Below are 15215 nucleotides of genomic sequence, written 5' to 3'. Positions count from 1 at the left end.
TAAGAGCAGGACTTCATAGTCAGACCACGATCCGGTAGTAACGTTATATTTTCCGAAGTCATGAACGATAGCTAGCCAGGCTGCAACGCCCAATGCCTCGCTAGCCACTGATTATATATTTGCATCGCCGGGCATTTTCCCACCAACTTGTCCGTCTCCAAATGAGGACAGAACTTCGGCTCCTTACCCGCTGTCTCCGCGACCCGAGAAGCCTCCTCCACCTCTTCAGACCCAAAATTCTTCTCCGGCAGCAAGGCATAAACTTCCTCCGCGTACGCGCGCGAGACCCGCAGAAACCGAGCCAGATACTTCTTCTGAATAATCGAAGAGTTCACCAGCTTGAGTGCCATTGCGGTGGTCTTATGCAAGTGGTCCCGGGCCTTGTCGTCCATGAATTTCTCATAGAGCATACGGGGTTGGTAGTACTCTGACGGGCTGCCTTCATGGGAGAAGTGCGATTTACGACTCATGATGCTGTCGGAGAGCTGGTAGGGTGCTTCTGCGGTGTCGGGACGGAATTGATGAATAAAGCTGTTGGGTGCATATTGGGGGTTCATGCCGTGGTTGGCGTCTACTCGCATCTGACCGTCAAAGTTGAGAGAGGAGTAAGATCGTGCCATGAATGGGCAGTTAACTATTGAAAAATAGAGAGGTGAGCCTTGAGGGAGAATCCCAATTCAGGAAAGGGAAGTGTGCTACTTACCAGGAACCTGATGTCAGTTTACACCAATCCGATGAAGTTGGGCATCCCGATAGAAGAAGGTACGGAATTGAAGGAGAGGATCCGGACTGTGCTGAACGCCGGGTACCATACTACCTGGTGAGAATGCCGCTTGCTCAACGTCTCGATGGAAGTTTTCGGGGTTTCTGTTGAGCACGAGTTTGTCCAATTCATGCAGCTGAAGACATGTCAGTGTCTAGATGCAACCAGACATTGTATGAATATTGTTTACGGTGCACACAGCCATACCGGGGATTCAGACTTGGGTCACACTTTGGTGACATCGAACGAATCAAATTCAAGCTTTGTAGGATCAGCTTGCTCGGGCTCCATGATCTGCAAGTGGGCCTTTCAGGTGATCTCTTCACCATTCTCGATTGCACGCCAGATATCACGTTTGAAGTAATCTGGATTCTTACCACTCAGTCGCGTAGCTTCGTCGACAGTGAATTGCTTCTGGCCGTGCTCAGCCAAGAAGTGATATTTGATGTAGACGAATTTGCCGTCCTTGTTCACCCTGGAAGGATCTCGTGAGTGAAATGTGGCATGTATCGGAGTGGTATGGGGATATCAAACCATTTGAAAGTATGACATCCATATCCGTGATTGTGAGTCCAGCCCTGGGGCATGCCATGGTCGCTAAAGAACATCATTCCCGTGTGATTCCCTTATGTCGAAGGTCAGCATTTGAGCTCATCAGATCAGGTAATAATGCGTCTGAGATAGCCATACCCCTCAGGAGTGGTGACGAGCAGATCGAATAACGAGTTGTTGTCGAGTAGGAAGTTCTGAGGGTTTCGATGCGGAAATGGATCACATCAGGACCCTGAATCGGGTCACGACAGAAGAAGACCGGCTAGGCATTTGTCAGTCAGCATGTCACTTCAAATTGCATGTCTCTCAGAGCGGCAGGGAAGTAACTTACAAATTTGAGGCCGACAATGTCATAGTTGCTCTCGCCGGTATAGAATTTGATGGCAAACCCACGAGGGTTCCTGGCAAGATCGGGAAATTCGCAACCCAACGTAACAGTGGAAAAGCGAACTAAAACAGGAGTCTTGAGTTCGACATCCTTCAGAAAGTCGGCCTGTGACATACTATGTGAGTGTCGAAGCCCATCAAAATGGTAGGGGTAGGATCAATTGACCTTGCAATGGCCTTTCACGTCCTTGATAGTTTCAAAATATCCAAAGGCGCCGCTTCCACCTATGCGGTTGTATTGTAAGTCTCAGCACGATGTTCCTGGCGGAGAACGAAAGTCTGCCGGATACGCACATGGATGAACCATTCTCTCAAGATCTTTCGACCGATTAAAGTGTTGCTGCTTCTGGAAGAGATGGATGTCGGAAACTACAGGCACACCTCCCACCGTCTTGCTGTGCGCAGGAGGAGCGGGATGCCCTCATTGCTCGTAAAGTACGAAGCATCATCTTGTCTCTTGCCGGGACCTTGAACGCCGGTCAACCTCGCGGCGGTCTTTGCTGGACCGTCATTTGCTCCTTGAAACAAGGACGATAGTTGCTCTGGTCGGGGATCAATGCCCATCGAGCCAACGGCCTGGCCGATGGCTTGGAGTGGATGAGCTGCCATTTGATGGACTCTGGTAAGGTTGACTCGAAAGCTAAACTGCGATAGAGTTGGAAAAGCTTTATGACCGATATTGTGACAGCACAGTCTGTTTCTAGAACATTGATTCAATGCCTGAGCACAAAGCTTCTGAATTTATATAGATGTCAATCGAGCACCTGCGATTGATCCTCACATACGGGCGCAAGCAAAATGCCTCGTCAACCCTTGAAGAACGGACTCCCAGATACATACCTACGGTATGAGCTGGTTGTTACTTCACAATCGAATCCTGACTGACCGATTATCGACCGACATGTCCGATTTCTATGGACGCAATTCCAAGCTTTTTTCCCGAGTCACATCTTCATGCTCGCTGTCATTTGATGCTCATCATTGCGTGTTCCGTTGACATCTGCGCAAATCTCGATGCGCCTACCACGCGCTCCAAGATCTTGTACCCCCCAATCGAACATCGAGCAGTCATGCAGACGAGTGCCAAGTAAGAAACATCGTTGACATCCTGAATCAAACACATCAAATACACCCAATGGAGTACAAGCAGACATCAACGTCTCTCCACTCGACCGTCCGGCCCCGTTGCCGAGAGCAGCTCCACACGCTAGTCCAACTCCCAATCAGATGTCATTACATAATCAGTCTGAGGTTACCACATCTTGTATACAACACAGTCATCCTTGGAAGGCGAATGATTAGACAGTTTGGAATCAACCGCAGCTAACCCATGCTCATGAGCTTGGTTGCTCCACATCTCTTCCGCAGTCTCACAGGCAGACTTGATGGTTTCATTCCCGCCAAAGAGTCGTACTGCGAAAGGCCTCGTGTAGGCCCTCGATGAGTTTATTGCTTTTTATGCGGTGTGGCTCTGCGCGCTTGAAGGCCCACAAGAGGGGCACAGTCAAGGAGGAGAGTAAGGAGGAGAGTAAGGAGGAGAGTAAGGAGGAGAGTAAGGAGGAGAGTAAGGAGGAGAATAAAGAGGGGGACTACTGTCTTGAAAACCAAAATCATCGTACAGATATAGCACAGTGCTAAAAAAAATCATTTCCATAGCTTGGTTGGTGTGAACGGGTGCGATTGGAGATTACTTCATCTTTCAGTTTCATAAAGACTGCGCAGACAATTGGATGCCTGACACATGCGATGACGATCCGGCACACCAGGCCGGCCACTGGTCAGTAATACTCTTTCATATTGAGCCGAATTCGCAGATGCTCAAAGATGCTCCACGTGTCAGTTGAAGAATCGAGGAGCGTTCCAGATTTCCCCATCGGCTTGGCCGACGCCTTGCTTGGGTCCAGGGCCCGCAAGTATGCAGCAAAAGCAGAAGTATGTTTCTGAAAGGTCGAGTAGAGATGCAGAACAACCTCTTCGTTTTCGTGTCTCAGCCCCTGCCACCCTTCAGCTTTAGAATGAGGAACGAAAGACAGAATCGTTCCAAAAATGCTATCCAGTAGTTTCGCCGCCTGGGAGTGTCTTTTACTCAGAAACATGGCGAAAAGCATCTGGTCTAGAATGTCTTCGTGAAACCCGCGCAGCCGCGGGACTGAGTGGGCGACTTCAATGGTTCCATCGATATCGCCACGATCAAGGCAGTGCTCAATTCTATCAAGCGATTTTTGAAAGTTGCTCCAGTTGAGCCCTATCGCAACTTGGAAGCAATAGTCACTGAGCGCCAGCACAAAGTGCTGAGCTTCCACTCGGAATCTTTGAAAGTTGTTCCGTGGATCTCCTGAGGTGGAGCCGCGGTGAGTAGAGTCTCGGACGATCTCTTTTACGACAGTCATCATTCGGAATAGTCGAAGTAAATGTTTGAAGAGTCGATCGTATCGCGTCAAGGATTTTGGCGTCAACAATACCTCTAGAGCCTCGGGAGGTTTGTATTGCAGTCGAAGGAAATCCAACGCTTCGATCGCATTGGGGTTTCTGCATTGCTCAACTTCAGCATCGGTGAGATCGCGGATGGCGAAGCTCAAACCACCTGGAAGCTCCTTGCCTTCTGGCTTGGTGTTCGGGTGGTCGGAGGTTATGGGGTCTTCGTTGAACGAATAGCATTCGCCAAGCAAGCCATTGAGAACGAGCCGCAGTTCGGAGCTGGCGGGAGGCCATGCATCTCGACTCCCGAGACGCAGTCCAGTATGAATACCTGTTCGAACAACGCCTCTCTTGCGCTCCCCGCTCTCCATTTCAGAGTCAAAGAGAGCAGTAGAGAGTCGTGTCGCAAAAGGTCCATCTCCGAGCAACTGGAATCGCCTTTGTAGACTAAGATGATGCCGTAGGTTGTGCTCTTTGAACAAATGGTGAAGATACGAGTAGTCAACCAGTTGGGACTGGGAAGAAACAACTGGTGCAAGAGACAAATAAAGAGCAGACGGCAATTCAGGGCCAAAACGACTGCTCGTGGTGACTAGATCTGAAGGCTGCTCTTCCGTATTCTGCATCAATCGGGCGAGTTTGCTGTCGACAAAGTCTTTGTGTTCCAGTGCCGAATCTTGAAGCCGGGTCTCGTCATCCACATCAAACAGCTCGTACACCGAGTCTAGCACTGTAGACGAGCCGGTGTCCACACGAGGGGAATCGAGTTCTGACTTTCGCTCGTGCGATCTCGCACGCTGATATCGCAGAATTTCTTTGCGAAGGTTCGACTCGTAAGATTGCGCCTGTCGTTGGATTCGTTCAATGCCATCCCATGTAGTTGCAATTTGCAAGGTGAAATTGCCAGCCTGTGAAATGACGTCTCTTCTGCCAATTGGGTGCGCTGGATGTGATTTCTTCAGAAGACGCAGACTTTTTCCGCACTCGAACATTGTGCGCGCAAGGTCTTTCGGTACAAACGACGGAATATTGGCCATGATTAAGTCGTAGTCTGTTCTCTTAGAGACTGTCTTGAATCTCGTCGAAACGTCATGATCGCGCAACTCAACGAACATTTTCCCGCCCGCGATCAGCCCATTCAGCGCATCGTTTTCAGGGCTGAGTCCGATCCAGTGCTCAGCAAACTCAAGCCATGGGCTGCTGATTCGTGCAACGATTTCGAACAACAAGTTCTCCATTCGGCCGAATGCTTGAGCAAATTGAGAGGCACGATCAAGGACAGTCGAAATGACATCGGCGTCGGAAGTTGACTGCTGTGCCGCCTGTACAATATCTGCAACTGCGTTGACTAAGTCACCGCATGTCCGGAACAAACTCGAGACTTGCAGAAGCGAAACTATTTGATGAGAAAGACCCAAGACTTGCGCCTCAAGGCTGCGGAGAATGACACCAACTGTACCACGCAGAGTGAAAAGGCTCGGTAGGTCGGTCGGTTGACCGGGAACAGTTCGTGTGAAACGTCGCAGAAGTTGTATTTTTACCCCGCAAGGTAATACGCTTGATATGAGACTCTGCAGCATCGACATGCTGACTCCCGAGACACGCATGTTGTCGACGGCAGTGTCAAAGGTCATTGCGTGCTCATTATAGCGAAACAACGGCGAGCTCCAGCCTAGTCCAAGCTGGAATACGGAACGAAGAAATATGTCTTCATTTACTAAGCGGCCAGCAATTGGCTTCCCATGCACTTGGGCCTGGCGTGATAACGCCGCGTCGAAACCTCTCGCGCCTGATTCGGTGAAATATGCAGATACACGTTCACGATGTTGAGGATCAAATTGTCTATCCCACGTCTTCAAGGGTGATAAGGCTTTCGGGAATGCGTTGAGAGAATCTAGTTGCCAGATCGCCTCGACTTCAGTCGCATCGTGTTGAACTGACGGGGGCGCAGTAGATTCGGTGTCCTCTGACGGACCGGCTGTTGAGATTGTCGGTGAATGGGGACGCTCGAGATTATCGGAAAAGAAATCAAGCTTCCAGACCGATTCCGGAACTGCGTGGCCTTTCCGTGTCACCAGATCATTATCCTCGCGGTTCGCTTGAGACCATCGTTAGTCCAAAGTTCACCTATGTGGGCAGTGGGCAATAGGCATGAAGCGGTACCGCGTACCTGACAAGCTCGAGTCCCACGGGAGTTCCTCCAATGGCGGCAATGCCTCAATAGTGAATTTGGAAATTCGCCATAGATCTTCACTGGAGAAAGGGTTCATCCCATGGTCGCCAGACTGCATGTTGAGCACATTGCGAGTTACACGACTCGACAAGGTCCGAGGTGCTCATGGTAATTGCGGCGAAACTGTTCGAGCTCGCGCATCGGCAGAACGTTATCGTGCACAGGCCATCCGATAACAAGTCCCGGCGGCTCACGATCTCGAAACGCGGTTCATGCGACTCGCAACAAATGTTAAGCAACTTGAGCTCCGAGTCCTCGTGACCGCAAGTGTTTATAGCGAATTCAAACATGCCACCCCGAAAGAAAGTCAAACGCGCGCACTCTATCACACCCCCTGAGGATACAACTGCGCAGTCTCGCGGAGAAACTCCTGGTTCCAATGACCTTGCTGAGAAGCCCGAAGCGGCCTATGACTTGTTAGCGGATCCGTGGACGGATGACCAGGAGACGGCATTGCTCAAGGCAATAATAAAATGGAAACCTGTCGGTGAGCGCTCAAGATACGCTGCAATCGAGTTGCTTCGTTAGAGCCTCTTGAGCTAATACATTGTGTTCGTTGCAGGCGTCCACAAACACTTTCGAATGCTAGCGATCGCCGAATATTTGAAAAGCCAAGGATATGCGCCATCGTCAGCGGAGCATATGCGCATACCGGGAATATGGAAGAAGTTGGGCACGCTATACAACCTTGAAGCTTTGGATGAGCGTGTGAGCAGCTTCGATCTTTACAGTGGTGTTATCATCTGATCGCTAATGACGTTGCTCCAACAGGAAGATGCGATTTTTGCAGACAGCAACGAAGACGACGAAGAACCCAGTGAGATGTATTGGCCTTTTGAGCTGCCATATGATGAATATGGAGATCTCATGTTCGAAAGAAGATTGGCTACGGAAGGTTCACTGTCACCTGTGACCAGTCGACATGTAGAGTCCCGGCGAGGGAGCACTGTTGCAGACACGGATGGTAAGTGGCTTGTCTGAAACCCATGTGCAGTGGTTTTAGAAGCAACGTCACTGAATGAGAGATTTCAACACAGAGCCCCGTTCATCCCCCGTCCCGTCCCGAGGTCGCAGATACACTCGCGGTACTCGTCGACCCACTCGCGAAACCCGCTCTACACGCTTACAAGTCGAAATTGGCTCTGGAAGCCAGGGTAAAACATCGGACGAAGACCTCGAATCGAGCCAAGAGTCCGGTGCGAATGACGAAGGTCAGGACGACGGCGGCGAGGACGGAAGTGATATTGGCAAGGACAGTGACGGGGATGAGGGTGAAGAAGCAGAGGAAGAAGAGGAAACCAGTGACAAAGGAGGCACAAGAAGCACTCGAGCGAAAGCATCTCGAACGAAGCCTAAGGGAACGAAAAAAGCACCCGCAAGCACTGGCACGCGTCGCACTGGTCGCCGGCGCTGAACCTGAATTTTACTTTTGTCGTTGCGCTTTGATGATACCAGACGAACGGTTATTGGGCGTTTGAGCGATGTCTTGTCTTTATGAATACGATCAGTCACCGACAAAATGACTTCTTCCCCGACTCACGAAGAGGTCATGCTTCGTTGGAACAAGAAGCACGTCAGAAATCGGGCTTTGTTTCGACCGGGCAACCAGCCCTTGACCCGGGTGCGTATATCGAAGAAACGGACCTCCACGGCCTCGGGTTGTAGTGAGTGTGACATTGGGAGAATCCGGAATCGAATCTGTTAGAGCAAGCAGACAGATTGGGTGTGCTTTCTCTTCGAATTGACATCTTGATTGAGGCACTGCATACTTGCTCCTCGTCATTAACCCCAGATCACCTACGTCAGATCCGCAAATTTCAAAAGCGGAACAATCTCATAACCATGTAATGGCTGTCCACAAAGAGGTATATTTCGATCGCTATAGGAAGTCTAAGGTCGTTCGAGAAACAAATGAAAGCAATCAAAGGAGGTCATAGTACAGGTATTGCAGAAAGCGAGATCATTTACAGGCGCTTCATGATCGCCTCGGCGTACTCGTGGGTCTTGGCCTTACCGCCAAGGTCACCAGTCAGGGTCTAGGTAAATCATAGCGTTAGTCATCGATCTACCATCTCAATATGGTAATTTCGTGGAACTCAAACTTACCTTGCCCTCGGCCAGAGTGTCGAAGATGGCCTTCTGGATCTTGTTGGCGTGGTCGTGGAGACCCATGTGCTGCAACATCATGATGGAAGAGAGCAGCAGAGCAGTGGGGTTGGCAAGGCCCTTACCGGCAATATCGGGGGCGGAACCGTGGACGGCCTCGAAGATGGAGCACTCGTCACCGATGTTACCGGAGGGAGTCAGACCAAGACCACCGATCAGACCAGCGCACATGTCGGACAGAATGTCACCGTACAGGTTGGGCATGACCAGGACCTTGTCGTTGTAGGGAGTGGGGTCAGTGACGATCTTCAGGCACGAGTTGTCCAACAGCTCGGCGTCGAACTCGACATCGGGGAAGTCCTTGGAGATGTCGCGGGCAGTGTTGAGGAAGAGACCATCGGACATCTTCATGATGGTAGCCTTGTGCACGACGCGGACCTTCTTCTTGTTGATGGACTGAGCGTACTGGAAGGCGAAGCGCAGGACACGCTCGGAAGCCTCCTTGGTGATGAGCTTGATGCTCTGGACGACACCGTCGACGACGACGTGCTCAATGCCGGAATATTCACCCTCGGTGTTCTCACGGATCAGGACAGTGTCGACGCCGTCGTAGGGGGTCTTGTAGCCGGCAATGGAGCGGCAAGGACGGACGTTGGCGAACAGGTTGAAGGTACGGCGCAGGGTAAGGTTCAGGGAAACGTGTCCCTTGCCAACGGGGGTCTATTCCCATGAATCGGACGCGATCAGGTTTAAGCCCCGTTTGAAATATTATAGCGCGTTGCGCAAGGGTCGATGAACTTACAGCGAGAGGACCCTTGAGCGCAACGTAGTTCTGCTGAACACTGCGGATAGCCTCATCGGGAATGGCGGTCTTGCCGTCCTTGAGGATGGGAGTGACGTCGACGGACTCCCACTTGATGGGGGCCTTTGAGGGAGTTTAGCGCTGTGGAGAGGAATTGAATTGATGTCGCAGAACTGTACCTTAGCGGCCTGGAAGATGTCCTTCACGGACTGAGCGATCTCGGGACCAATGCCGTCACCCTCGATCAAGGTAACGGTGTACTTGCCCTATCCAGACAATCAATGAATCAACAGCTGTTTTAGAAGGTGTAGAGACCCGTGCATGGGGGTAACTGAATCGTTCATGCAGGTCGCGCGTTGTCGGTTGGCGGCGGCACGACGTCAAGCGGCAGGGAAAACTTCGCATTTCCGGGGATTGGAAACGTACATCAGAGCCCTTCTGACCCTTGAACTTGGCGACAGCCTCGTCAGGAGAAGTAGCGTAGCTGCGGAACTAGACAGGCGAAAAACACTCGAGTCAGCCGATGCGTGGTCCTTGTCCTTGTCCTTGTCGTTCGTTCTTGGTGGACAATGAGCGTATGAAGTGACAATTTGGGTGTGGACGGTACCTGCGACACGGAGGTGACGAAGCTGGGGCCCATGCGGGCCGAGCGCAGGCATTGGCGAGCAGCAGCGAAGTTTCTGGCGGCGAGCATTGTGAAGGAGATCCCGACAAAGGGCGTTTCCTGAAGGTGAAGAGTAAAGAGGGGTGGGGGTAAGAGAGACGTCGTAACTTGGGGGGGGGAGGGGAGCGGAGAGAAGGAAAAGTGAAGGAAAATTGGACGGAAGAATCGAGTTTCTCGGCGCCCGTGCCGATCCGACCGTGGCAGTTCTGCGCTGCGCTTTGCTTTCTCCTCAGGTTTCCAGGCGGGCGGCAGCACCAGACCGCATTAGTGCTTTTCGACCGTTCGGTTTCTCTCTTCCCCCCGCTACCCGAAGAGCAGTCCACTCCGCTACCGTTGACCATTGGGTTTAGGCTCGGGACAGTTACTGATTTGATTCGTGACCAATTCCCTCCTTCTGCCGCCTCCTGCGGAAGCTGTATCGCATCTTGCTGCCGCAGCTCTCGTCGAGCCGCTGTGCAACCTCTATAAACACACCAAGCACACACAGCTCCGCCGGTCGCTCGCCGAGACGACGCTATTGCATCGTGACCGCAATTACTCCTTCAAAGTCAGGCCCTCCCCGGACTCTGATTCCGAATCTGAATAGTCGCCCCTCGATTGATAGTGGCTCGTCCCGTCTCCACTCCTGATCAGATACAAAGCCGCCATGATGTCCGATCTCGACGTCGCAAGCCATTACAACTTGCCGTCTGAATTTCCAGAGGAATGGCCCGCGGCGTTAGACGATCTTGAAGTGTCGGACTCGGAGCCCGTCTCGCATTCTAAGTCGCGCGCTCGCAAATCACGATACTTCGCGCTGGAACGGACCTCGAGTCAATTGCAGAGCAACTTTGGTTCGCGACGCGGAAAAGAGGGAAGGGACACAACGCAAAGCGATGAACCTGATCCTCTTGGAGGTAGTGATAGCATTATTCGAACACTCAAGAGTCGTGGTGTTCGCCTGGAAGATGATGGAGGCCAACGGTCACGCTTCTTGCTGTCATCCACGTCGTTCTCTCCGGCGCTATTCTTATCTCAAGTGCATCATGACGCCTCGATCGAAGCGCTTGTCGCGGGACTGAACAATTTGTCTCAATCGATCGATGAGAAATCAGCCTCTCTGAAAGTCCTGGTGGAAGCAAACTTTGAGCGTTTTGTCCGCGCCAAAGCCACCATTGATAGTGTCTATACGGAAATGAGGGACCAGGGTGCTTCAAATGAACAGACGATAGCGCCGCGGCGATCAGGACATTTCCGTAATTATTCTGGTCAATACCAGGCCAGCACGCCTGTTGCACCTGTCACGAACGGTCCCAAAAAAAATGCCCTGACCAAAGAAAGCGAATACGGCATGAAAGGCATCCGAGGTCCTCTCTTGGAAGCCTCAGTGAAGGCGGAGGAAGTATGGGGACCTGCGCTGGGTGGAAGAGATCGGGAGTTGGTCCTCAAATCCGTCGTGGAAACGATGGAGAAGCACCGCGATGTGTACGAGATCGGGAGTCATTTGTCCAAGGCCATCCAACAGCGCGACTATGATGCCGTATTCGAGCAGTACACGAAAAGTCGCACTTTGGCAAACCGAGCAAAGAACATTGTGGAGCAGGCCTCCAGTTCTCGAAGACAATTGACCGATAACGAAACGCACACCATTCTCGCGATGGGTCGCATGTGGACGGATGTTGACTTGCAGATTCAGAACTTCAAGCGGGATCTCTGGAGGCGATTGAGCGATGCGCCCACGACTTCCACGACCAGTACCGCGTTAGGCCCCAAAGAGGAACACATGGAGTTGATTGGCGCCTTGCTGGAATTAGGGGTGGACAACAACCCGATCTGGACATGGCTGCTCAGCAGATACGAGTTTTTGAAGACTAAGATTACATCTTTCTGTGAACGCTGCAAAGTTGAAATTGAAATCCTACGACGGAGACTCGCTGGAGGCGACGTGCCAACGCCGCAGTCAGTTGCATCATTTTTGCGTCTCGCTCCACGCGATGGCTTCACAGATACACCGGAGCGACTGGACACCGATCAAGTCATTGAACTTTGGGACTGTATTCAGGCATTCTTGACGAGGCTTCTATCTTCACAGAATGGACTGCTAGGTGAAGTGCTGGACTTCTGGGAGGCAGCTCAGTCTTTCATTGACGGTAGCCGCCAGAGACTGCTCCCCGTCGGATTTGAAGGCGAGAGTCGAAAACATCACCGACTCACTCCGGCTAACGTGACGCGACTTGAGCAAGGCGTTGTGGAGCTGGTCACTCTCATCCGGGAGAATGTTCTTTCACTCTTCAATGATCCGCCCACGGAGGACATGTCGCTGCTTTTCTCTCCAATCCCACCGAGCCCAACAAGCCCTGCGTCGCGCGGAGTGACGCCTACCGAATCTCGGTTCAAACTTGACCCCAAGAATCTACCCATCTCAATCCCAAAGACAGGCGAGCATTGGGAGGGTTATGCATTCTGGCCGCCATACTCGAACTCTCTAAGTGGTATTCATTATCTCAGTAGATTCTTGATCATACTCGGCACTGCCGCCAGTGAGATGGCAGCGCTGAGTCCAGTCAGCAACACCACGCAAGCGAGTGATCAGCTCAAGACCGTGATTAGCGTTGCGCGAGAGCGTTCAGCCCGTGTGGCGTGCTCTGCGTGGAGTAAGGACGCGGAGATCTTCAAGATGCTCGAAGATTGGACTCGCGATTCTGAAAAACGCGATCAAACAAAAATGCCTTGCTTGTTTGTGGACTTTGAAAGTGCCATCTTAGGTGGCATGCAAAAGATTCTTTACATTTCCGAAGCTATGGCAAAACCGGGATCGGTGGATGTGGTCACTCAGCCACCTGCAAAATTACTGCAGATGGTGCGTACGCAGTTCGTCTCCAGTGTTTATAAGGCATTGAGTGGTCTCGTGGAGAATGCGGAGCGGCTCGCGCTGTCGGAAGAGGAGAATGAGTGGGTTCTATCGAGGCCCGTCATGGCGAGTCAAGTAGTCGACGCTGCTTTGTCGGTGCTGACTGTGGACTCTGTGGATTCTCACGACCGGGTAAGTCATGCTCCAGATCCTCGGCTTCGCTAGCACGTCGCTGACCTTCACAGAACGTGAGAATACTTCTTACTCTATCCAACCTCAAGGCCCTACAGGCTGAATATGTTCCGCGATTGATTGCCAATTTCGAGACATCATTCTCGGTTCAATTGACGGAAGAAGGGAAGACTGTGTCCGACGTCCTTAAGCAGATTGAAGATCGCCTTTTCCAGTCATACACCCAACCGACCATTGCCACGTTGAACAAGATCATCAACGCGGGAATCACGGCGCCAGATTGGGTACCGTCTACAGATCGACCAGATCAAGTGCGACCCTACGTGTATAGCACCATGCTGACCCTGGTACTGGTGCACACTGAAATCTCCACAACAATCCCTTCGACAATCTCTCCAGTTTCCAGCCGGGCGTCGAAGAACTCTCCCTCATCACTGCTGGTCACCATCCTGTCTCGTCTGTTAGTAGCGGTCTCATCGTCTCTTCTAGACGCCTTCCGCTCCCGCCCCACATTCTCACTCGCAGCTCTGATGCAAGCGACGCTGGACACCGAGTTTATCGCACAGACTCTAATTCAGTATTCCACCGACGAGGCATCGAACCTGCAGAGCCAGATTTACGTGGAACTGGATCGTCGTACGACTCACGAGGCTCGTACCAAACTTCAGGCGGAATTGGGAGAGATGCGGGTGGTACTCAAACGCTTGCGAGATCGGACGAAAGGCGAGTTTGCTTGTTTCAAGAAATCTCGCAGCGCGGGAAGCTCCAAGCCTTCCACTTCTAGTTAATCTGTAGTTGTTGCAAGACCATCGATTCAATTTTCAGACGGCTCCATTCAATTCGTTCATGACAGAGTATGTTGTGGTAGATGTGAATCGTCTCGTATACATTATTCAACGGAAGGGTCTGAAGTGGGAGGAAAATCACAACACCTGGGTATCAAACATCGACAGTAAACTTTCGTATGCCTCAATTTTGGCCAACCATGCGCTGAACCCGACTCAAAAGTACGTTGCTCTCCCGACCAAGGCGCCTCTTTCCATTCTGATCGAGGCGCTTTGCGCGCGCCATTGCCTCGCGGTCTTTCTGCCGCGCCTCTCGTTCCCGTTGTCGGGCCTCTGCCTCCTGTTTTCGCTTCTCTGCAATTTCCATCTCTTTGGCGAACGCAGAAGGTTTTGGCTTTCGCTGCCTTGGGTGGCCATTCGCCTCACGTGGTCGTCGCTCTGGTCGTCGCTCTGGTCGCCGCTCGGGTTTAGGCTCTTCACGCTCGGGCTCATTCATCATAGCGACTCGATCCGGATGTAATTCCAACGACGCTGGTGCCTCGTCTCCCCCTTCTCCTCTTCAGCTGTGGTGAAAATAGGCTTGGGCGCATTTGTGGACAGTTCTTGTGCCTTGATCTTGGCGTAAGCCTTTTTGACCTTGGCCTTTTGGATCAGGTCGGACTTGATCTTTTGAGCTGTACGTAGAGAATCGTGTCAGATAATCCCAATCCGTTCGGAGGAAGACCAGTTCTTTGCTTGAAGCTTACTTTTCCGCCGATAGGTACCATCTGGTAGATTGGCAGGACCAACACTGAAACCTTTGCGTTTCTTGACTACTTGGTCCGCGCCTGATCCAGCCGGGTTGCTTTCCCCATCTCGTGTACGCTTGGGAGCCATGATGACTGGCCCAAAAGTTCTCTTATTGTTTCGCGAATGCCAGGAGTCTGGGAATCCCGGCTTTAAAGGGCTGTTTTGTCGAGATTCACCCGAAATCGTGGATGGCAGTTATTGGGGAAGAGAGAAAAAGTGAGGATCGACGTCGGGGATCCGAAGAAAAAAGATGTGGCGCCCCACGCGCTGCGGATCTTCATACAGTAGTCCAGCGGTCTTGGGCTCCACAGGAATAAGTGAATCGCCAGGCCAGTCCACCGCAGTCAGGCAGAGTTGAGCTTTTCACCATCATATTCTAGTGGTCAAACACTGCTGATCATCAAGCCGATTCAGATTCCCTACAACAAACGTGAGTCGGAAAGGGTTTGGTCAGAGGAAGGAAGCGAGTGGGCAAACGCTGCCCTGACGAAACATGAACGGCCGATGAATCATTGGAGACCCACGACCTCATGACATATGTACTCCGCCGACCTGACCGGTCTCTCTTACATGACTTTCCTTTCTCTTCTTCCCCCTTACGGACTTCTCTGAGCCCTCCGAGCCTTCTTCCAGATAGGTTTCATACACTTCCTTTGGCAGCAGTGTATTCCGTCTGGTGATAGATACTCGCAAG

At 51.7% G+C, this 15215-nt stretch overlaps 7 protein-coding genes across 7 annotated transcripts; 2 read left to right on the top strand and 5 right to left on the bottom strand.

The window, feature by feature from the left end:
- Positions 1–71: 71 nt before the first annotated feature.
- N7539_002595 (Catalase) lies at positions 72–620 on the bottom strand (the record flags this gene model as incomplete). The annotated part of the gene is made up of 1 exon (XM_056932198.1): positions 72–620. One exon carries the CDS (start codon positions 618–620, stop codon positions 72–74), a length of 549 nt encoding a protein of 182 aa, XP_056792157.1.
- Positions 621–1072: 452 nt separating this feature from the next.
- N7539_002594 (uncharacterized protein) lies at positions 1073–2311 on the bottom strand (the record flags this gene model as incomplete). Its single annotated transcript, XM_056932197.1, has 5 exons — positions 1073–1238; positions 1298–1388; positions 1454–1577; positions 1647–1808; positions 2084–2311. The coding sequence occupies 5 exons, from the start codon at positions 2309–2311 to the stop codon at positions 1073–1075; spliced, it is 771 nt and encodes a 256-aa protein (XP_056792156.1).
- Positions 2312–3480: 1169 nt separating this feature from the next.
- N7539_002593 (tubulin gamma complex associated family protein) lies at positions 3481–6411 on the bottom strand (the record flags this gene model as incomplete). The annotated part of the gene is made up of 2 exons (XM_056932196.1): positions 3481–6218; positions 6291–6411. 2 exons carry the CDS (start codon positions 6409–6411, stop codon positions 3481–3483), a joined length of 2859 nt encoding a protein of 952 aa, XP_056792155.1.
- Positions 6412–6641: 230 nt separating this feature from the next.
- Positions 6642–7767, top strand: N7539_002592 (EAF7 family protein; the record flags this gene model as incomplete). Its single annotated transcript, XM_056932195.1, has 4 exons — positions 6642–6840; positions 6916–7061; positions 7125–7317; positions 7391–7767. The coding sequence occupies 4 exons, from the start codon at positions 6642–6644 to the stop codon at positions 7765–7767; spliced, it is 915 nt and encodes a 304-aa protein (XP_056792154.1).
- Positions 7768–8317: 550 nt separating this feature from the next.
- Positions 8318–9955, bottom strand: N7539_002591 (isocitrate dehydrogenase (NAD(+)) IDH2; the record flags this gene model as incomplete). Its single annotated transcript, XM_056932194.1, has 6 exons — positions 8318–8389; positions 8460–9179; positions 9262–9384; positions 9441–9527; positions 9688–9753; positions 9869–9955. The coding sequence occupies 6 exons, from the start codon at positions 9953–9955 to the stop codon at positions 8318–8320; spliced, it is 1155 nt and encodes a 384-aa protein (XP_056792153.1).
- A 616-nt stretch (positions 9956–10571) lies between these two features.
- N7539_002590 (exocyst subunit SEC5) lies at positions 10572–13735 on the top strand (the record flags this gene model as incomplete). Its single annotated transcript, XM_056932193.1, has 2 exons — positions 10572–12947; positions 13001–13735. 2 exons carry the CDS (start codon positions 10572–10574, stop codon positions 13733–13735), a joined length of 3111 nt encoding a protein of 1036 aa, XP_056792152.1.
- Positions 13736–13916: 181 nt separating this feature from the next.
- N7539_002589 (uncharacterized protein) lies at positions 13917–14608 on the bottom strand (the record flags this gene model as incomplete). The annotated part of the gene is made up of 3 exons (XM_056932192.1): positions 13917–14206; positions 14263–14406; positions 14479–14608. 3 exons carry the CDS (start codon positions 14606–14608, stop codon positions 13917–13919), a joined length of 564 nt encoding a protein of 187 aa, XP_056792151.1.
- Positions 14609–15215: the final 607 nt, after the last annotated feature.

Source organism: Penicillium diatomitis, assembly GCF_028827545.1.
Source record: "Penicillium diatomitis strain IBT 30728 chromosome Unknown utg000003l_segment0_segment0, whole genome shotgun sequence".
Taxonomy (NCBI): Eukaryota; Fungi; Ascomycota; class Eurotiomycetes; order Eurotiales; family Aspergillaceae; genus Penicillium; species Penicillium diatomitis.
Note: the sequence above shows the minus strand (reverse complement) of the source record. Positions and strands in the feature narration are given on the sequence as shown.